This window comes from Convolutriloba macropyga, chromosome 4 (assembly GCF_964194025.1).
Source record: "Convolutriloba macropyga chromosome 4, txConMacr16.3, whole genome shotgun sequence".
Classification (NCBI taxonomy): Eukaryota; Metazoa; Xenacoelomorpha; order Acoela; family Convolutidae; genus Convolutriloba; species Convolutriloba macropyga.
This window is the reverse complement of record NC_134471.1, coordinates 45,501,326-45,524,626: the sequence shown is the minus strand read 5'-3', so window position 1 is coordinate 45,524,626 and position 23,301 is coordinate 45,501,326. Positions and strand designations below refer to the sequence as shown.

At 34.4% G+C, this 23,301-nt stretch overlaps 2 protein-coding genes across 2 annotated transcripts in view; both read left to right on the top strand.

The window, feature by feature from the left end:
* Positions 1-23,301, top strand: part of LOC142337704 (E3 ubiquitin-protein ligase RNF185-like) — a 464,852-nt gene that overhangs the window by 56,589 nt on the left and 384,962 nt on the right. The window lies entirely within an intron of this gene.
* The window catches only part of LOC142338454 (uncharacterized), a 176,417-nt gene continuing 153,181 nt past the window's right edge, over positions 66-23,301 (top strand). Inside the window, exons 1-2 of the mRNA XM_075388220.1 lie at positions 66-82; positions 1,992-2,296. Of these exons, the coding sequence (XP_075244335.1) occupies positions 67-82; positions 1,992-2,296 (321 nt within the window). The 5' untranslated portion in view covers position 66. The remainder of the gene's footprint in view (positions 83-1,991; positions 2,297-23,301) is intronic.

The following is a 23,301-nucleotide window of genomic DNA, read 5'->3' as shown; positions in this document are numbered from 1 at the left end:
TTTGCATTTTTCAGTTTGTCTTAACTGTACTTATTACCCTTGTAAGTGTTTGTTGTTTCAGGACCAATGGACGAGTCCCTGAGTATAGAAATAACCCGGGCAAAAATTTTTAGGCAAAAAATAATTTTTCTTAGCAGAAAGCCAGATAAGTGGTATCTAGCATTGGAAAGTTAGAAATTTCACTGCAATTTTCTTACTTGTTTTCGCGGTGAAAACGTTGATTTTAGGTGCTTAACTTACTTAATGTTGAAGTCTCTAAGCGCAGACCTTACTCAACTTCATCGTTTGTAAGCGTAGATTTGACAAATTTTTGGTGTTTCAAAGGGTAGATGTTAAATAGTTTTAGCGTTTCTACGAGTAGATTTTACATAATTTAATTTTTTCTCTGCATTGCTCTAGCATTCTTTCAATACTTAGACCCCTGTCCATGAGATTCGAACCACTGTCTATAGATGCAAAGCTAAGTAAGATCTACGCTTAGAAACACCAACATCGACTTTTAGAAACAACAAAATTATGTAAAGTCTCTTTCATAATTTCGCGATTTTTAGCGTTGGAACCACGGCCCAGGAATGATCAAATCGCAATGACGCACATTACAAATAGAAACTGTTTTTTCCTTCTGCTTTCCCCATACTCAAGTCCCAGGCCAAATTTGATATGTCCAGAGCTAAATGAAGCCATAAGCAGGGCGTCGTGCGTTCAAAAATGCACACCCCAGGCGATACCGGATGGTTATCTTGCAAGATTATGCTAGAATCTAGCAAAAAATGGTGAACTTGCAAGATTCTGGCAGAAAATTGGATCTCTTGCAAGATTTGAAAAAAAGGGTCTAATCGTTAAAAAATCAAAACAGCGGCAAATTCTCCTTGCAAAAGTGCAAAAACTCTTCAGACGTTTTTTCATATCAGTCATATCACTCAGTTAACTGTGGGATTTCGCTATGTCATAACAAGTGATAAAAGAAACTTCATATGTAGTTCTAAAAGAAAGTTCTTCCAAAAAGTTCTAAATATGTAGTGCTTCAAACCGTATTGCTAATCGTATTGCTAAGATAAATCGTTGTTAAGGTGAAGATGAGGTTAATTTTACCTTAACTTTACTTTATGTTGAGTTAAGGTAAAAACTTACCTTAATTTTGATAAGATCAAATTAAAATAAATTACCCTAATTTTTTTTGTAAGGTTCTTCAGTACATAATTGTATAGTATAAGTAAATTTACTTTAACAAAATGTTGAATCTTACTTAACAGAGACCCAAGTGCGCTCGAAGAGGTTATGATCAGACTCAATTGAGCTAGAAGTCGCTTCTGATCAGACCCAAGTACGCTCGAAGAGGTTATGATCAGACCCAATTGCGCTCGAAGTCGCTTCTGCATCAGACCCAAGTGCGCTCGAAGAGGTTATGATCAGACCCAATTGCGCTCGACGTCGCTTCTGATCAGACCCAAGTGCGCTCGAAGAGGTTATGATCAGACCCAATTGCGCTCGAATCCGCCTATGATCAGACTTTTCAGACCAAATTGATCTCTGATCAGACCATCTCCAGACCATTGTCCAGACTTTCCAGACCGAAGGAGTTCTGATCAGACCATCTCCAGACCATGGTCCAGACTGTAGTGCGCTCGAAATTCCGTCCAGACCCTGTAATTTCGGTCTGGGAACACACGGGTGTGCGCTCGACTGGTTCTGATCATAAACCAATTTGGGTCTGGACCTCAACCCGGGGCTTCAATAGTTTTCTTCGAGTTGTCCAACTCTTTTGATGTAACTAAGCTTGTTTCAGTAGTGGTTTTCCAAGTTAACATGGAAATAGGCAGGTTCAGTACTGAAATGGTCTGGGTGGTAAGCCCGGGTAAATTCAGTTTAAAACTATATCTAGGTTTCCAGAGGTTTACATGTTTTTGAGACTTTCGTAGGTCTAAACAAAATAATTTGAGAAAGTAAAAGCATCCTTTCTATGCTCTGCTGCTGTGTGTGCTCTAATGAAGGTCAGGTGCGATTGACAAAGCTCTCTGACCTGGAGAAGGTGAAGATATTCCGGAGTATGCTGGAGAGAGTGTTCCAGGAGTCAGAACAAGACAGACAAGAGAACATGTACGAGGATATAATAGAGCCACCATTAGATACTAACACTAATTCATACTGCAACTTCCGTCAAGGCACCCCTTCATCAACAGGTGTTATGATCAACAGGAGAAAAGGAGGGGCAGGGGCTAAAGGAGACAGTTGGGTAGGATCAGATGACAATGGATACTACAGCATTCAAAAGAGACGACAGCAGCACTACATGCAGGCAAGGTTTAATTTAATGCAATTGACAATCTGAAATAAATAAAGGATAATAGAAAGCTCGTGATTGGATATGAAGTAAATCTAGGCCTTATTTCGCTTAAGTTATATCATCAGAAATGGGTGCAATAACTGACACAGAGAGGCAATTTGCAAGACTTTCAACATAATTTTAATACAAATGGGCAAAATACAAAGCACAACCAAACCCTACGAATATTGATGAAGATGAGCAAAATTTTGCTCAATTCAACTTAAGAGCTGCTACGTTGAAAGAAATATATCAAGCTATCGATACATTGACAATAATAGATCTCAAAAGCGTTTGTCAATGAGAGTAATTGTAAATAGAGGAATATAGTTCACGGCATTCATCCGAATGTAGCACTTCACTAGATTTACAATTTGTATACCATAACTATTTTTGTTTAAATTCTTATATTACCAATTATACAAATAAAACACTAAAATTGGTTTTTTTTACTATTTGGCATATCACACACAGCGTTTAGCGCATTAATTTGGAATAGTTAGGAACAATCCACCTGTACCTTTCTTCTAGAATATTCCTTTATTACGTTCTTCCTCTATTCCTTTATTATCCCGGGTCGAGGCCGAATGGTTATTTTGTAAGAACTTGTAAGGTGATGCATCGCCTTGCAAGTTTTTCTTCCAAACGCTTGCAAGTTCTGACAAATTAACCATTATTCGACTTACAAGGCTCCTACAAGTAAACCATTCGGTTTAAAATGCTTTTGAAAGTTATCCATTCAACTAGCAGGGTTCTTAGAAAGTAAACATTTGACTTATATAAATTCTTACATAAGTTCTTTGTAATGAAGTTGTTACCAGATAACTTTTCTGCCTATATTGTAGCAGGAAACAATAGAACGATCCAAGATATGAATGTAAAAATATGCTTCAAAAATTTAGAACCTGGAGAAGTTTGAATTGAAATTATAAAATAGAAATTGGTAAATAGATGAAGGGTCACGAACTTATTTTGAGAAAATGCTCAATCACATCTCTTATAAGGCATTGTAAACTAAGTCTTTTCCATAAATCATCGAAAGCCCAGTCTTTTTATTATTAAGTTTCTCTTATAGAATGTTAATTTCATAGCTAGGTGGTATTACATAGTTTAGTTGAAGTTCGAATAAATTAGACTAAATTGTTTAACAAGTATTTTCATCAATAGTTGCAGGTTCCCTGGTCATTATCACTGACTTCACCATCAACACTATCTCTTCATCTGTACATAAGGGTCAACATTTCGAGTCCAAGGCCTCTTTTCTATATACCTCTTACCTATATGCACCTTCTCACCTCTCTTGGCTATCAACAAATGATAATTTGATAAAATGCCAATTTTATCAATCATAATGTGCCTGAAGTACCGGCTGTTCTGACAATAGGATCTCTATTAAAATATGAGTTTAAATATAAAACACTACTGATAACACCTGACAGATGTCCCAAATTTCCTAAATTGTTACTCAAACTCCTTTCATCATCTAAAACATCAATTTCGGTTTTAATACGCTAAAACCTTCTTCACTAATGAAAATACAAAAATACAATTTAAAGTTATCAATACCAGTAACTTTTTTAAATCAATTTCGCTAATCTTTCTTAACTTTGAATAATTTAATAATGTAGTTGTTTCATCATCTGAACAATTGTCTTTCAAATTATAGGCTTTTAATTTAATTTCTCCAACTTTAGAATACGAATTCAGATTTCTGTTTAAGCAACAACTGATAAACTTTTTCCCGCGATTACTTTTTATTATACAACATTTACGTTTAGAACAAAGTTGATCAAGTACCGGCTGTTCTGATAATAGGATCTCTATTAAAATATGAGTTTATAAATAAAACACTACTGATAAAACCTGGCAGAAAGAAATTTGAATTAACAATTAGCATGGTTACAATGACTAGGTTTATAAAACAGCAGATCACCAGTTTAACAAATCAATTTTCAACAGTTCATTTCAGTTTTCCAGATATGAAATATATGTTTCTATTCTCCCCACTTTGGTCAGGTAAGAATATAAACTCATAAATAATTGAACTTAATCAATCGTGTTTTCTTTTGGAATAGTAAAACCCACACAATCGGGTTTTCAACTAGGATAGTGGAACCCACACTATTTGGTTTGCAATTGGCATGCTGAAACCCGCACAATCGAAAATCGTGAGACATTAAGGAGGCTTCTTTTGCTTGCAGCTGGCTCACAGTTCTGCGCATCATGCTATCAACATTATAGCGTTTCCTCGCATTAGTGTGACTGAAACCGTTTGCGCAAGCCTGCTGAAAGCAACTGACAAACCAGCTGAGTAAAAACTTCTGTTGTCAGTGAGCAGAGCTATTCGCTTCAATGTCTTTCTTACCAATTCAAAGAGTCCTCCAAATGACTCAAAAGCCATGGGAATAAATTGAACACCTATGTTGGCACATTGTTGGGAATATTGCTCCAACTTCCTGTCTTCCGCAGCTCTCAGGGCAAAACCAGACTTCCTCGCCGCATTTGAAATAATACTGGTTTGCAGCGGGGAGGTAATGGTTATATCCAGAGCTGCCGGTTGTCCAGCAGACCAACAGGGTAAATACACATCTCCAGGTCGAGAATTTGTTTCTTGTATCAGGTTTTTCTGCTCGCAAACTGGTGACAGGTTGGCAGCGCTGCAAGCGGAAAATTTTGTCACTTAGGTGGTCGTTTCTCGAAATCATATCGCCCCGCCCATGACATGACACAGCAAGATCACCGAGTGTATCCGAAGATCCTGTTTTACAATAGGGACACTTTCTTTCTTTTTCATATATGGGAGCACCAAGTCTGTACTTCACAGCTGCACGAAACTCGTTTGGCAAGAAATTGAGGCCGAGAGCCGGTATGGGAGCTGCCGATAATAATGCTCCTGATTGAGGCAGAAAGATTATGAATTATGATCCTGAGTGAGTGACAATAAACGAGCTTTTTCTCTTTCGGTCGTTTGACTTTCAATTATTTTATTGAGAGCAACTTCGTCGAGGACTTCCTGTATTTTGCTTTGAGTAAGCTGCGATATTGACAAACCATTTATTTCGTCAATCATTTTGATAAAATTTTGATCTGCTGGCAGACTTTGGCCAGTTATAAGGTCTACTAATGTAGCAGACTGCGATATCAAACCAATATAGGCTGCTTTTATCGAATCAGATGCTCGTCGGATTCCAATTCCAGTCTTATTGATAGTCAAATATGCTTGATGCCATGATTCATTGGACAAAAATGTTCCCAGTGTATTCTCAAAGGCTGTCCTCTGAAGCGAGTCAAATTCCTCCAAAATTTTTTTCAGCTTGCTCTGATGGTGTATTGCAGCGCAGTGAATATACCTTTTTTGCTGCACCCAGGAAACTACGTAGAATGCCAAAAGAGCTCCTTTTGACCAGACCTCACATTTGTCTCTTCTGAGTTCTAGGCCACAAGTTTTGCCCGATACAGTCAATATATCTAAAGCCTCGTTCAGTTCGGTTTCTGTTCTAGCAATAATACCATCGTCAAGGTACCAACAGTGTTGGGTAAGATTAGATATTTTTGATTCAATATCTTCTATTATAGGCCACAAGGTTTGGGAGAACAACACAGGACCCAAGGGATCTCAATCTCCTTGTTGCACTACAGATTGACTCGTTACAAATTTGTTACTATAATAAAGATGACTGTGCTGTGACTAGCAATATATTGCAAATGATGCAAGACTCGGCATTAATGTAACAGCTGCATTTAGAATTTGATTTCGTTTAATGGAATTAAAGGCGTTTTTAAAATCGATCTGTAATATTCCTGCATCCTGTGAAAGCTGCAATTTCTCAAATGTAATTTTAGTCGCGTGTTTGATACTTTCAGCTCCACCCTTGACTCCTACACCAAGTTGCTTAGATGAAAAGAGTTCGGCCGACTCTGTTTGTGTTTGTTTGGCTATGCATTTTGCAACCAAACGTCGCAAGACCTCGCCCACAGCTATCGGACGTACACCACATTTTAGTTTCTTTAAAGAAGTTAAAGAAGCACTGCAAAAAACTGCTGCCACTGGCACGAGAAGCTGACCTCTGCTGGCCAAATTCACTAGCTTTGTTATGCTTGTAATGGCTTGTTTAGATTGATCAGAAGCAGCGCAATTAACTGCGTGCAGAAGGTGTTCAGGGTACATTTTAGATGAACCAGCAGCTGAGAAATTGGAGAAGGCTTCTATTCGGCCAAATACAGTTGGCTCATCAAATTGATAAGCTTGGGAGATGTAATCTTGAAATTGCAGCCGAGGTTCTTCTTTCAGAGGGTAAAGTGTCTTAGACTCTCTGATTGTTTGCATATTATCTGGCGCTACTCCATCGGATGACAGAATTTTTGCTGCTCTCCCGAATTGGCCTTGGAGGCACAGCGCCTTAGCACGAGCTGCAAGTGCTTCTATGATTTCAGTAACGGTTTATCTTGATTGCTTCATCGATGCAGCTTCATACCAAAGTCCGGCATAATCCCTCGCTTTCCAGCGCTCAAACCGTTTTGACAATAAGTTTTCCTAATTTTGTTTGTGTTTCTTTCCACCACTATTATATGCTCGTAATATGCATTTACTAATGGCAAATAGCGTCATCCAGTTGTCTGTGCAGTTTGGCTGTGAGATACATCCCTTGATAGTTTTGGTGAGAACGTCGGACCAAATGAGTCGAAATTTGACCGGTGTGTACCATAGTGTTGGAATCTGTTTCTTCCAAACTGTTTCCAAGTCTGGCAGTCCAATAGGATTTATGTTTGATGCACCAGGACTGACCTCCGTGGTAATTAAACTTGTTTCTGTTTCGCCAGTCAAAACTATCTCGTCGATGCGGTCTGCTATATCACGCGGAATCTTTTTTGTGTTTGACAATAAGGAGCTAAATTGAGCGTATGCCCAAATGCATCGTGAGCACACCCATTCTTCAAAAAGTGGTCCCCAACTTGAATAACTGATTTCAATTTTGTTGTTTTTGTGGCTTTTCAGTTATTTTAAACAGTCTGTCTTTTCAATCAGGATAAGAAAGCACTGTATCAACAGGAACTTGAAAACGGGGGTCAGAGTCCTCAACTGTCAATTTGATCACTGACTGTGTTAATCTCGATGATTGGTTTCCCTCACTTAAAGTGTTTGATAACACACTGTTTTCAACAAAACTAGAACTATCTACTGTTGAACATTCATTAGTTTAAACTGAAGAAGCTTTCATTTTGTTTCCGTTTCTCTTTCCCATTTCTTGTTTTTAATTTTCAAAAATAAAAGTTATAGCTTCTTATATATCGAAAGAACTTTCTTGCATTATCTTTGGGCTGCTGACTGCTGAATAAGTTTCAATATCGGAAACTGAAGTAACTATAAATATTGCTCAATGAAAAACAAAAGCGTGGAGGGGACTTTACTGTAAAAACAACCGCACGAGCGACCAATTACTATCAAAATAGGAACAATCTTACCGGGGGACTGCCATTCTTCATCTTGCCGCAAAAGACCCAAAAACAATTCCGATCAGCTAAAGTAACAAACAGGACGCAAAAACATAGCAATCTTTGGTAACTTTCTCTTTTGGAGTTGCAGGTTTTTCTGTAAGAGCTAACGGCACACCTGAGATATTTACCAGATGTCCCAAATTTCCTAATTTGATACTCAAAGTCCTTTCATCATCTAAAACATCAATTTCAGTTTTAATACGCTAAAACCTTCTTCACCAATGAAAATACAATTTAAAGTTATGAATACCAGTAACTTTTTAGAATCAATTTCGCTAATCATTCTTAGCTTTGAATAATTTAATAACGTAGTTGTTTCATCACCTGATAAACTGTATTTCAAATTATAGGTTTTTGATTTAATTTCTCAACTTTAAAATACGAATCCAGATTTCTGTTTATGCAAAACCTAATAAATTTTCTCCCGCGATAATATTTATACAACATTTACGTTTAGAAAAAAGTTTATCATTTTTATGTTTAGAATCTTTGCTCTGCGCAACAGGTTCTCTGATCACTGAAACTGATATGCTAATCATTACAAAATTCATCGGCATTATTCGCCATCGGCTCTACCTAGGTTGAGCTCCGCAACCCAAGCCAGCTCTGATCAGACTATCCAGACCAAAATCGGCTATGATCAGCCGATCCAGACCGAAACTGACTGTGATCAGACAGACTTGAGTCGCGGATTAGGGGTGTCAGACCAACTTGAGTCGCGCACTGAGGGTACCAGAACGACTTCAGTCGCGCACAGGGGGCGCCAGAACAACTTGAGTCGCGCACTGAGGGTGTCAGAACCACTTGGGTTACGCATTGGCAGTACCAAGACACTTTAACTGTTGAAGTAGCAGTAATCATAGGTTTATATTTTTCTCAGAAATATAAACGTCATTTTATAAATATGGTATTTTTTTATTTTTTTAGTAAAAATTAAGAGTTTGAGACAATAAAATGTCTTCAGCTCAACAACAATTATCAAAACAACGTCTTTGGCGCGGTCTTTGATATTGATCAAGTAAAATTCGGAAGAGTTCTTCAAAAAACAGTCCCACGGCGTTCAACTATATCCTTTTTTTCGGGGGACTGGCAGTTTCTTCGGCTGGAACTCTTGGTTCTGATCAGACTTTCCAGACTCTGGAAAGCTTTCTGATCAGACCGTACAGACTATGGAAAGAGTTCTGTTCAGACTATCCAGACCATACCACAAAATTATCCAGGCACTATATTGCGCTCTGATCAGACTATCCAGACTCCCGGCGGGGCTCTGATCATTCTTTCCAGAGCGTAAGCAGCACCCTGATCTGAGCGTGCAGACTCTATATGGGGTCCTGATCAGACTGACCGGTCGGTAGACAGTGATGCCAGACTCTGTGGTGTTGTTGCGCTTTAACACCCGTGCGCGACCCAAACCGGTCTGATCAGGGCTGGCTTTGGTCGCGCACCTCATCCTGGGTAACTATTGTCTAACAAATTTTACCATTAAGAATTGTAACGGATCTAGTTGATTCATTTAAAACTATAAAACTGTTTGTGATGATGGTTTTGCAAATAGAAAGTCTTTTTTCCTTCTTCTGCTTCAGTACATTTAATACCATCTTTTATTTTCTTTATATCTATCTGAGCAGAACAGTTGCTAAAAGCAATTTGCTGCGTAAAACAAAATCCAACCAAAGTTTTGATAAGAATACCTCAGCTGACTAAAACCGAATTGAGTAATGAGCTTTCAAAACTTACAAACTCCATCAAAGACATGCGAAAACAGTTAAAGCAAAAAAAAACGAAATCATACAAGAACAGAAGCAATTAATCGACAAAAAAGCTCAAACGATCTCAGAACAAAACCAGATAATGCAAAAGCGTACTAGTTTCGAATGATTGATCAATTCCAATCGGAAGTCGGATATTTAGGGGACTGGAACAGTTCGCCATCGGAGAACTTAATAGGTCACAGTATTCAAAAAATCGACTAATTTTTTTGAGCCGTCGGAACCAAAACTTTCGTTAACAGAAGCACTAACCATCTTATATTTTAAAATACGGCGGTCTCCTATTTATTATGATACTGGAATTCATTTTTATCCCTCCGCAACATTTACTGATTTGGGACAAACAATCGGACAGTATTCGAGAGGAGCAAAATGTCAATCACTCATTTTTCGTGCCGGTCATAATAGTATTGATAATGGTGTTTTGGGCGTGGCCGCATCATCTCAATTATGTGAAACTGTTCCGAAAGCAATTAAAAAATTGAAAACTCACCGAGTTCTACTTTCTGAATTTCCACAAGTTGAAAATGACAATATGGGCGTGGATCGTATAGTATAGAAATTGAGGAGTTCAATAGGCAACATGGAAATATTGCTTTGGAGTTAAATGGAACATTTATATGGACAAGGGTAGATGTTTTGAAATGCAACAATACAACATCGGAAATATCTAATGATGGTGTTCAATTAATTTTGGCTGGAGTACAGAAAATTGGGAAGAGTATTCGGAACTGTTATCAACAGCATAATATTATTGTATCACAAAACGACATTGCACTGCAACAAATTCAAGGTTTTTAATCAATCCTTTGATTGTGTGACTTAATGTTTTTTGTCAGCAAAAATTGAGCATTTCCAAATTAATAGTTTTTGATTTTTTACTTAGCATTTCAAATGAAAAATTCATATATTCGTTTATGTCACACAACCAAAATCATGATCATTATCCGTTATTTTAAAATTGGAATACGTTTTTTTTCGTTTTTTGAATGGTTGCAATATTGGTTTTTACAGTCCATGCGCTTGCTCCTAAGTGGTGATGTTCATCTAACTTTGGTCCCCTCTCTCACATTCGTGAATTGGACATGCTGATAGACATAGTTGCAAATGAGTGCAAAAATCTAAACAAATGCTTTTCAATGCACGCAATTTAAAAATCAATTATGCTTTTTTCACTGAATGTTTGACAAATTTAACTCAAAACATAATAGTAATCCTAAATGGAACTTGGTTGAATGAAACATTTTTTTATCCAGAGAAATATTTGAGTCCAAAACACAAATTTTTTTTCAAATTCAAGGTCATCAAAGACAGGAGTTAATAAGGGTGGGGGTGTTGCCATCTGGGTTCATAGGTACATATCTTCAAAACAGCGAAATGATGGCGAAGTTTTCAAAAATTAGAATTATACAAAGGACAAAATCTGAGAACAGTCACCCTCTATGATGCTATATATTCACTCCACAACAATAAATCCCCGAGCCCAGGCATTTTTAATGCTTGGGCAATCAGAGCAGCAAAGTTTGCAATCGGAACCCATTTGCAGTTTGTTTTTAACAAATGTATTAGTCAAAATATGTATTCCCAGAAAATTTGAAAGTTGCTTTCATTAGTCCGGTCTACAAAAAATGGGATGTTAAAATTTGTGAAAACTACAGGCCTATCTCAATTACTCCAATGTTTGCAAAACTCTTCGAGCGTATACTTCTCAACCAGGTTAATAAATTTAAACAAAAAGAAAAAATTTTGAACGGATTACAGTTTGGATTTCAAAATCATGAGTCTTCTACAGAGGCTGTTTTACTATTGATCGAAGCAGTATCAGAAAACTATGATAACTTTAAAAATGTTTTTTTTTCTGTTCTAGCTAAAGCATTTACTTCGATATCTTACGAAGTTTTTCAAAAAAAATGAGGCGTACGGTATATCAGAAATTGCAGTTGATTTATTTGCTTCATTTCTTAAAAACAGACAGCAGTGTGTTAAGTTAAATGACGTTTACTCAGAGTGGTTGGAAACAAATCATGGTGTTCCAAAGGGAATGGTTTTAGGGCCATTAGTTTTTCTTCTCTACATTTATGTTTTTCGAGAAAAGGTAGAAAGAGACTTCGACATAATTCAGTTAGCTGATGACACAAGTTTCCATTTTAGCAAAAACAATATCACCGAACTGGAAATGATTTTGTGTCTCGAAAAAAAACAAAAATTTTTATCCAATAGTTTTTCAGGGACAAGAAATTAGGCCACAAAGCCACTGCAGATACCTGGGTATAAAGATTGATTCTAAATAAATTTTCATGTACAATTCAACAGAGTCCTATCAAATATGGCCACATCGATTAGATCCATAGACGTTATACGTTATCAGTTACCTCTGAAAGCACGATTGATGCTACTCAAATCCCCAGTTCTTTCTCATTTAACTTTCAGTGCTCTATTCTTTCAGAACATGAGTTTCTCTGCGATGCAGCGAATTAATCGACAATTCAATTGGTGAATCAAAATTTGCTATCTTATAAAAAAGTTTGAGAGATCTAGATCTCTTAGTAGATTCTGACATTTTGCCTGCAGAACCTTTAAAAAGCCAGATGAGTGTTTCAAAACTTAGGAATGATGTTTCAGTACTGAAATCAGACGTCACTGAGAGTTTTTGTCTAATTGGTAATTTCTTAGTAAGAAAAAACAACAGAACTGAACAGCTTAAACTCCTTAGGTCGAGCGGTCGATCATTACAAAAAAAGAAGCATCCAAAAATGGAATAAAACTCCGCGTGAAGTCCGGATTAGCAAATCACGCTCCCAGTTTAAAAGCAAGTTAAAACAGCATCTGCTCCAACAGTTAAAACTTGTACAGTTGGACAGGAACGTTGGTGGCTTCAAAAGTTATTTTTAGCTTTAAAAAACGGAACCACTAATTTTGATTTTCTACATTGTACTAATTTTGTACATTGCATTTTAAACTTATTATTTAACCATTCGGTTATATTTTCAATTTACTTGCTTAAATGACAAAAATATCTGGAACAATCAGATATAATATCCAGCCCAGCTATAACACGAAATGAAGTTATCATGAGATATCAAACATCAAAAACAAAAAATGAGGAAAATTACAAACTGTAAACCTACACCCTGATAAAAAGTACGCATTGGCTTAGTTATATAAAATGAAAAGCTCAAAAATTGCCATTAATATGAAAACTAAGGAATCGAAACACCACTCATTTCTTCAAAGCAAAACTTTGATCTAGAATCAGACCAATTATTTATCAAAATTTGATGGAATAAAGTTAGACAGCGAGACATTTCTTGTTGCATACTGCTTTTGAAGGATCTCTCATGCAGACATTAATGTATATGATTGCATCAGAAACACGGGAGGAGAAAAACCCATTATAAAATTCACTTTTTTTCCGATTATAAATTCTAAACAAATACATACAAAACCATAACGTTAACATAAATGATTTTCATAAAAACGTTTACAGAAAAAAAAGAACATCATTTTTGATATAAAAATTATAGTATTTGAAACTAAATTACCTAAAACCCACTACTCTTAATTCGACATTTTAAATTATGTCAACATATGTGAACATAAACTGACACTTCATTTATAATCAATCACAAACTAAAACCTCTTGTCTCAATTGGCGTAGTGGTTATTCCATCGGGTCAAGTTAAGCTGCCCTGGCGAATGGAATGTTAAGGTTTTAAACCTAACCAACATCCCCAACTTACTGATTATTTACGAAACCAAAGGTCTAATAAAAACAAATTCACTTTTCTTTAAAAAGTTGAACCTTGCTGTGAGACTGTATGTGGTACAAACTGTGATGTGCATTTAGTAATCAACATTTAGCTTCACTCATACTTTCTTAGGATCAAACGATTTATTACCATCATTACTAACACTTATGATGTTTTTAATTAAAACCGATGAATAAAACCCCTCGGGTATATTTTCACTTTTCTTGTTTAAAAAAAATCTGGAACTCAGGTATAATATTCAACACAGTATTAATAAAAAAGAAAAAAACTGTTAATTCTCCTAATTTGTAATGTTTGTTTGCAGACTTCATAAAATGTAAAAAATTGGAAACAGAGTAGCAAGTATAGCTGAATCATTGAATATAGTTGAAGAAATAGCTATAGCACAAAAGGAAATTATTCTGAGTTATCAAACATCAAAAAAATGATGAAAATTACAAATCTCAAACTTAAACCCTGATAAATGTACGCATTGGCTTCGTTATATAAATGCAAAACTCAAAAATTGATATTACTTTTAAAGCTAAGGAGTCGAAACACCACTCATTTTTACAAAACAAAACATTGATCTAGAATCAGATCAATTACTTATCAATATTTGAAAGAATAGAGTTTGACAACGAGACATTTCTAGTGGTATATTGTTTTTGAAAGGTCTCTCATGCAGACAGTAATGTGTATATGTTTGCTTCAGAAACACGGCAGGAGAATCAACCATTTAAAAAATTGACCTTTTATTCAAATTATAAAATCTATACAAATACAAACAAAACCACGAAATAAACGTAGAAGATTTACATTAAAACTTTTACAGATATAAATGAACATCATATTTGATATAAAAGTTATTTTATTTAAAACTAAATCACATAATAATCACTACTCTGAAATCGACATTCTAAATTATTTCAACACATGTCGACATGTACTGACACTTCATTTATAATCAATATCTACAAAACTATAAACTAAAACCTCTTGGATCATTTGGCGTAGTGGTTATTTCATCGGGTCCAGTTAAGCTGCCTTGGCGAATGGATTGGTAAGGGTTTAAACCTAACCAACACCCCAAACTTACTATATATTTACGAAACTAAAGAGTAAAAAAAATCAAATTTACAGTTCTTAAAAAATTGATCACTGCTGTGAGACTTCATGTGGTACAATCTGTGATGGGCATACAATAAGCAACAACAATCACTCGGATTAAAAACTGTGTTTAAGTGTTCAATTTAATTTGTAGATTAAACCACAAAATGATTTAAAACTGAATTAAACTTAAAAAAAATTAAAAAACTGATGAATATTAAAAATAGAAACAAAAAAACTATGGTAAAATAAAATTTTATTAAAAATCTATAGAAGTCTTTCAGTTTGCACAATACTTTCCTATGCTATCTATCAATGTAACTATAGACTTTCGGTAATCTGCAAAGCAAATTTTCACTCATTCTATCTTACGATCAACCGATTTATTACCATCACTACTAACACTAAGGATCTGTTTAGTTAAAACCGATGAATAACATATGATATCAGCAACAGCAACTGTAAATTCAAAATTAAGTTGTTTTGGTCGTTTACCTATTTGATCAATCTGATATCTATTATCAATTACATATACTCTATGATCACTCTTATATGTTCTCTAATTTCTATAATGTTTAATATTATCTGGCAAGCCATTATATTCATTATTTAAACTCTATATCTCTCTAAAAGCCTCATTGAAATTATTAACCCCATAAATAATATTCATTCCCTCAGTTATCTTTCCAAAAAATGTTTTCCTTCACAACAACGGTAATCCGTTTTATTCTTTTTGTTTAAACTTTTTTTTATTCCTTTGTTCTATCATCATTACTAGTATTAATACCAAGAACAGAAAATATATATTTAATTGTGATAACACCATCGGCAGCTGCTGCTCCAGATGCAAACAATGCTCTATCTTAAGGAAATTTTTGTTTTTTATTATCAATTTATATCCTGAACCATATATCATCTTTACTGAATCTTTATTAAAACAAAACAGATCACTGATCTTAATGGTCAGATACATAGGAGTTTTTTCACCAGCATTATGGTGATTTTTATATTGACTATATTTCTCAACTTGATGTCTAACAAATACACAACAAAATCACTCTCATATTCAACATCAGTACTAGTGAGTAATTAAAACACACTAGTAGATTCAAATGACAATTACCAATGTATTAAATAGTTCTAACACCACTTCTTTCGAGTTTAACTGCGCTAAACAATGCTGCCATAAATTTATTAACTCAATTATTTATCAATAACTGAAAGAATAGAATTAGACATTGAGACATTTCTTGTGGCATTTTATTTATTAAGGATCTCTCACGCAGAGAGTAATGTGTATTTGTTTGCTTCAGAATCACGGGAGGAGAGACACCCTTTAAAAAAATTGACCTTTCTTCGAAGTATAAATTCTAAACAAGCACACACAAAAGCACAACATTAACATAAATGATTTACATAAAAACTACAGAAATAAAAGAACATAATTTTTGATTTGAAAGTTATAGTATCTGAAACTAAATCACCTAAAACCCACAACTCTTATTTCGACATTCTAAATTATCAACAATCTCAAACTGAAACCTCTTCTCTTTATTTACATAAAAACTACAGAAAGAAAAGAACATAATTTTTGATTTAAAAGTTATAGTATTTGAAACTAAATCACCTAAAACCCACAACTCTTATTTCGACATTCTATATTATAAACAATCTCAAACATAAACCTCTTCTCTCATTTGGCGTAGTGTGTATATCATCGGGTCAATTTAAGCTGCCTTGGCGAATGGATTGTTAAGGGTTTAAACCTAACCAACATCCACAAGTTACTGATTATTTATGAAACTAAAGGTGTAAAAAATCAAATTCACAGTTGATCACTGCTGAGACACCTAATGTGGTACAACAGTGATAGGCATACATTAATCAACGACAGTCACTCAGAGAAAAAGCTGTGATCAATTTAAACTTTAGATTATATCACAAAATGACTTAAAAAAGAATTAAACTTAAAATAAAAAACCAAAAAAGTTATTGAAAAGTAAAAATATAAATTAAAAAAATTATGGTAATATATAATCTGATTAAAAAAATCTATAGAACTATTTCACTTACACTATATTTTTTTACTATCTATCTAAGTAACTATAGACCTTCGGTCATCTGCAGAGCAGTGTTTCATTCATGCTTCCTTACGATCAACCGTTTCATTACCATCACTACTAACACTAATGATCTGTTTAGTTAAAACCGATGAATAACATATAACAGCAGCAACCAAGTTGTATTGGTCGTTTACCTATTTGATCAATCAGATATCTATTATCAATTACATATACTCTATAGTCACTCTTATATGTTCTATAATTTCTATGTGGTTTAAAAATATCTGGCAAACCATTATATCAATTATTAAAACTCTATATCCCTCTAAAAGCCTCATTGAAATTATTTACCCCATATCTAATATTCATTCCAGCTTCAGGATAACATTCAAGACCAATCTTACATCAATACTCAGTAACATCCATTACTTTAAGTATACCTGCTTCATGAGTTTGTTCGTTAACAATGCTGTTCTCAAAGCCTACTATTATATATTGAGATCTTGCCATACTAATCTCCATACCAAGATCAAACCAGAAGTTAGTAGCTTCAGTTATAATTTCAAAAAACGTTTTCCTTCAAAACAACGGAAATCCTTCTTATTCTTTTTTTTTAATTTTTTTTGTACTGTTATTCTATCAACTAGAATTAATTCTAGGAATAGAGAAAAAAGTGTATCTTTAATCGTGATAACACCAGCGGCAGCTTCAGATGCAAACAATTCTCTATCTTAATAAATTCTTTGTTTTAGAATATCAATTTTATTTCTAAACCATATATAATCTTTTCTGAATCTTGATCAAAACCAAACAGATCCCTGATCTAATCATTATATAAGATAAGTGCTTTTTCACCAGCATTATGGTGATTTTTAAATTGACTATATTTCTAAACTTTATGTCTAACAAAACCCACAACAAAACCACTCTCATGTTCATCATCAGTACTAGTGAGTAATTAAAACACACTAGTAGATTTAAATGACAATTACCAAATGTATTAAATAATTCTAACAGCACTTTTTTCAAGTTTAACTAAGCTAATATTATTGCCATCTGCGAATATAACAACGCCGTTATTAGTCACAAAATATTTGAACAAAAGTTGAGAATCATGTATATTCAAATAATTCTCTTCTCTATTATATTGATGTTGGTATTAATAGTACTAATGGTCACTAGATTGTTTGGTTTATAGTTTAAAATCTTATCTTTGTATATCACTATTATAATTTTTGTTTCTGTATATTTTAAAGTCCCTTTTTTAAATTAATAAATGACAAATGAATTACTAATTACTTTTAGAAGAACTATAAAAAATAATTGATAGCATATTTAAAACTAAAGAAAAACCTACACTTAACTTTAGAAAGATAAAATTAGCATAAATACTTTGTCTTATTGAACCAAAACTCAATATTACAAAAAAGGTTTAATTAGATTCAGTGTTTACTATAACTAAAAGGAATAACCAATTTGTATAAGCAATTGATGCTAGTAGTGTTAATAACATTAATAAAAAATACCAGCACTCACTCTAACACTAACACTAACAAAAACAATAACACTACTAAAAATAGTATACCACCACCAATTATTGATAGTATAACATCTGGATCTTACGAAGCGTCAAAAAAGCAGATAGTATAAAACCGGAAACATATGGTAATGTTATAGTGGAAATTAATAAGCATACAATGATTTGTAAAATGCTTTTAGTACAAGGAGAAGTTATTGTTTTCATACCAAAGTCAATAGGACCACTATTAGGGTCTTTTAAAATAGTATATCATAAGTGTTAAAATACAGCAACTAAAATTGCTGATATATTGTTTCGGAAAACAATTAATTTTCACTGTTATTCTATATCTGGTATTAAAGGAAAAGAAAAGTAATAACTCTATGTATTATATACATTCAGTCTATATGAGCAACATGGTTATACGGTAGTTGATGTACCAACAAATGTTTTACATCAAAATGTTACAAAAGATGAGATTGTTGAATTTAGTTTTACACATGAAAATTGTAGACCAAATGATTTTAATGGTAACGCGTTAAGTTTTAATTTACATCTAATAGAAATATAACTCTATAAAACAATTATCAGTGAAGCTGCTTCGCAGACTGTCTATAATACTATTATTATTTATAATACTATTATCAACTATCCAACACAACTCTTCTATCCCAATTAATTTTAAGTTCACCAAAAAAGGAACTACCTTTTGATTTGTTTATAAGAAATTGGTTTTGAGTTACCTTTGAGGTAAGGGTACTTTGCTTACATAGACTAGAAACATCATTAATTTTCATATCAATTTCATAAAAGTAGTCATTATATTTTTATGGTCATTCCTTATTGAATGAATTACCTCAATTTAAATAATATAAATAGATTAATTTTTCTCTAAATTTTCTTCTATCTGTTTTGAATATGTTTTGATTAAGATATACCATACCAAGAAAATTGTGTCTGCATCCACAAAAGTATTTATTCTTTCGTTGTTACTTGGATGCTACTTCAAAAGCGGATTTAAAAAGCTAACAAAGGCTCTAGATACTATGAACATGAAACATTTTATAAGAACGTACCCTAAGCAACTAACCATTTGTTTGATCTAAGCGTTAATTTGTGAATGAAAAAACCTCAATATGTTACCTTTGATAACAATTTTGTTTGTGAACAAACTCATGAGGCGCGTTTTTTTAACGTTGTGATTGTGACTGAATGTTGTTGTAATTTATGAAGTGAATTTTATCTTGAAGATAGAAAGATAATTAACCAGAAAAGTAATAATTATGAAGAGGTTTTCGGAAACCATATATAAATTATACAATTTCAAAAGTAATCACAGAAAGTTTGTATCTGACAAAAGATACCAACGTCAGCATATAGAAGCATATCTTAATAAATCAAATTTCAAATTTAACGCTGCGGAAAATGATATTAGACGTCGTGCAGTAGTTTTAACTAGAAACAGTAGTAATTTTTTTCGTACATGCTAATTCCTACGCCTAGTCTGTTGCAGTAAAATTTGTGTACAATAGAACTATTTCTTTGAAGATCAGTTTTTACGAAGTCATGCCTAGTTCATTTGATCACGTTTTCATATTCCCGCATGCGGAATCAATATTTGTTCAGGACTTTGAGTACCGTCTTGATTTTATCTTCTTGCTTGTGCTTCTCTAGTGCAGTAACCCAATTGAGTTTACTAATTCCACTAGTTGTCGTCAATCTTGAATCTATTAGGTAAGATTCAGTGAGATGATTCGTCTAGCGAATACCTCTGCTAAATTTAGTAAAACAAACATGCCAAGCGAAACAGTTGTCTGAAACGGTGAAAGATGAATTGAGTCGCAAGATATAGTACGCAGATCGATCGTTTTGTGTACGACATGGCGTCGTAAACATCTCACAGGCAGAACCTTTTAAACATCGAGCCCTTTACGTGGAAGCCAAACTTGGTACCTTTCGTTATATGGAAAAAATGGCAAAATCTGTTAAAATTAGCCCTCTTAACAAAGGAGAAGTTAACCCTCGACACACAACTTGGCCCTCAGCCAGAACGAGCGAAACTTCCTCTCAAAACCATCTACAAATACATCATTCACCAAGAATCAGCACAATCGGAACGCAAGAGACGAGCCCGCAACGCTCAACTGAAGATGAATTGGGAAGGTCGTTGCCAGCGTCAAGTAGAAATTGGAGTTATTTTTGGCGATGAGCACTATAATCAAGCAGATTAAAGACCTTCTCAGTAATATATCTCAGCATTAGAACTGAAAATAGGTGAATCGTTAGTAGTCGTAACCCTCACCTCAGAATGGATAATCTCACTAGAGCAATTGGCGCATCATGATAGTGGATTTATGTCAGTGGATGTAGTTAGTTAACTGTTGTGTGTCATGTCTGAAGTAATTGTGGTGTTGGGTAGTTGCAGTTATAGTTGCATTTAGTATTTGGTGGTGGATAGTTGCATATATTGGGTTGTTGGAGACTAATTTTGAATCAGTAAGTTAGGTGTTTAGTAGTTAATAATGAGGCTCTTAGCTGTTATTGAGTGGATTTGATTTGTTTGATTGGTTTCGATTTGCTTGAATTGTTCTGTTTGCTGCGTTAATAGATTACAAGTGGTGTAAAGGCTGTGGGCAGTATAAAGGATGTATGAATTATTGAATTGTAGGTGTATTAAACTTCGTAGTTTTCAATTGACTGTGTTTCGTAATAAGTTACTTTGTTTGTATGTGGTCTATCTTCATCATCTAACATATCGAAGCTTACACTTATAATAAGGTTATGTTTTTTATTGAGCTCCAAATGTTGAAAATCAAGTGGTGGGGGATTTCGAATTTCATTCAGTTTTATTGATGGGATTAAGTGCTTTGAAGGATCCTGAATTTGATGACTTTCATATGGTGGTCTAGAATCAATGATATTGGGTGCGCTTGGCGATTGATACGGTGGTGGTGTAATAATCGGTGGTGGGGCTGGTGGTATTGGTAGCACCTGGTCTTTGATTGTATCTCTCTGTAATCGTTGCTAATAATTCTTTTTGAATTGGTTCGTGTATGTATTTTGTTTCTGGTAATGGTGGTTTTTTAGTAGGTGATTCAAGTGAATATGTTTTGAATAAGACATACCATACCAAGAAAATTGTGTCTGCCTCCACAAAATCACTTATTCCTTCGTTGTTCGCCGGAAACTACTTCAAAAGCGGATTTAAAAAGCTAACAAAGGCTCTAGATACTATGAACATGAAACATTTTATAAGAACGTACCCTAAGCAACTAACCATTTGTTCGATCTAAGCGTTAATTTGTGAATGAAAATACCTCAATAAGTTACCTTTGAGAACAATTTTGTTTGTGAACATACTCATGAGACGCGTTTTTTAACTTTGTGATTGTGACTGAATGTTGTTGTAATTTATGAAGTGAATTTTATCTTGAAGATAGAAAGATAATTAACCAGAAAACTAATAATTATGAAGAGGTTTTCGGAGAAAATATGAATTTCGATAAGGATTAGTATGTATTATCACATAATGTTAAACCATATATAAATTAAACAATTTCAAAAGTAGTCACAGAAAGCTTGTATCTGATAAAAGATACCAACGTCAGCATTTAGGAGCATATCTTAATAAACCAAATTTCAAATTTAACGCTGCGGAAAACGATATTAGACGTCGTGCAGTAGTTTTAACTAGAAACAGTAGTAATTTTTTTCGTACATGCTAATTCCTACGCCTAGTCTATTGCAGTAAAATTTCTATACAATAGAATTATTTCTTTGGAGATCAGTTATTAAGAAGTCATGCCTAAATCATTTGATCACGTGTTCATATTCCCGCATGGGGAATCAATATTTGTTCAGGACTTTGAGTACCGTCTTAGTTTTATCTTCTTTCTTGTGCTTCTCGAGTGCAGTAACCCAATTGAGTTCACTAATTCCACTAGTTGTCTTCAACCTTGAATTTATTAGGCAAGATTCAGTGAGATGATTCGTCTAGAGAATACCTCTGCTAAATTTAGTAAATCAAACATGCCAAGCAAAACAGTTGTCTGAAACGGTGAAAGATGAATTGAGTCGCAAGATATAGTACGCAGATCGATCTTTTTGTGTACGACATGGCGTCGTAAACGTCTCACAAGCAGAACCTTTTAAACATCGAGCCCTTTACTTGGAAGCCAAACTTGGTATCTTTGGTTATATGGAAAAAATGGCATAATCTGTTAAAATTAGCCCTCTTAACAAAGGAGAAGATAACCCTCGACACACAACTTGGCCCCCAGCCAGAACGAGCAAAACTTCCTCTCAAATTCATCTACAACTACATCATTCACCAAGAATCAGCACAATCGGAACGCAAGAGACAAGCCCGCAACGCTCAACTGAAGATGAATTGGGAAGGTCGTTGCCAGCGTCAAGTAGAAATAGTTATTTTCGGCGATGAGCACTATAATCAAGCGGATTAAAGACCTTCTCAGTAATATATCTCAGCATTAGAACTGAAAATAGTTGAATCGTTAGTAGTCGTAACCCTCACCTCAGAATGGATAATCTCACTAGAGCAATTGGCGCATCATGATAGTGGATTTATGTCAGTGGATGTAGTTAGTTAACTGTTGTGTGTCATGTCTGAAGTAATTGTGGTGTTGGGTAGTTGCAGTTGTAGTTGCATTTAGTATTTGGTGGTGGATAGTTGCATATAATGGGTTATTGGAGACTAGTTTTGAATCAGTAAGTTAGGTGTTTAGTAGTTAATAATGAGGCTGTTAGCTGTTTTTGAGTGGATTTGATTTGTTTGATTGGTTTCGATTTGCTTGAATTGTTCTGTTTGCTGCGTTAATAGATATAAGGTTGTGTAAAGGCTGTGGGCAGTATAAAAGATGTATGAATTATTGAATTGTAGGTGTATTAAACTTCGTAGTTTTCAATTGACTGTGTGTCGTAATAAGTTACTTCGTTTGTTTGTGGTCTATCTTCATCATCTAACATATCGAAGCTTACACTTATAATAAGGTTATGTTTTTTATTGAGCTCCAAATGTTGAAAATCAAATGGTGGGGGATTTGGAATTTCGTTCATTTTTGTTGATGGGATTAAGTGCTTTGAAGGATCCTAAATTTGATGACTTTCATATGGTGGTCTAGAATCAATGATATTGGGTGTGCTTGGCAATTGATACGGTGGAGGTGTAATAATCGGTGGTGGGGCTGGTGTTATTGGTAGCACCTGGTCTTTGATTGTATCTTTCTCTGTAAATGTTGCTAATAATTCTTTT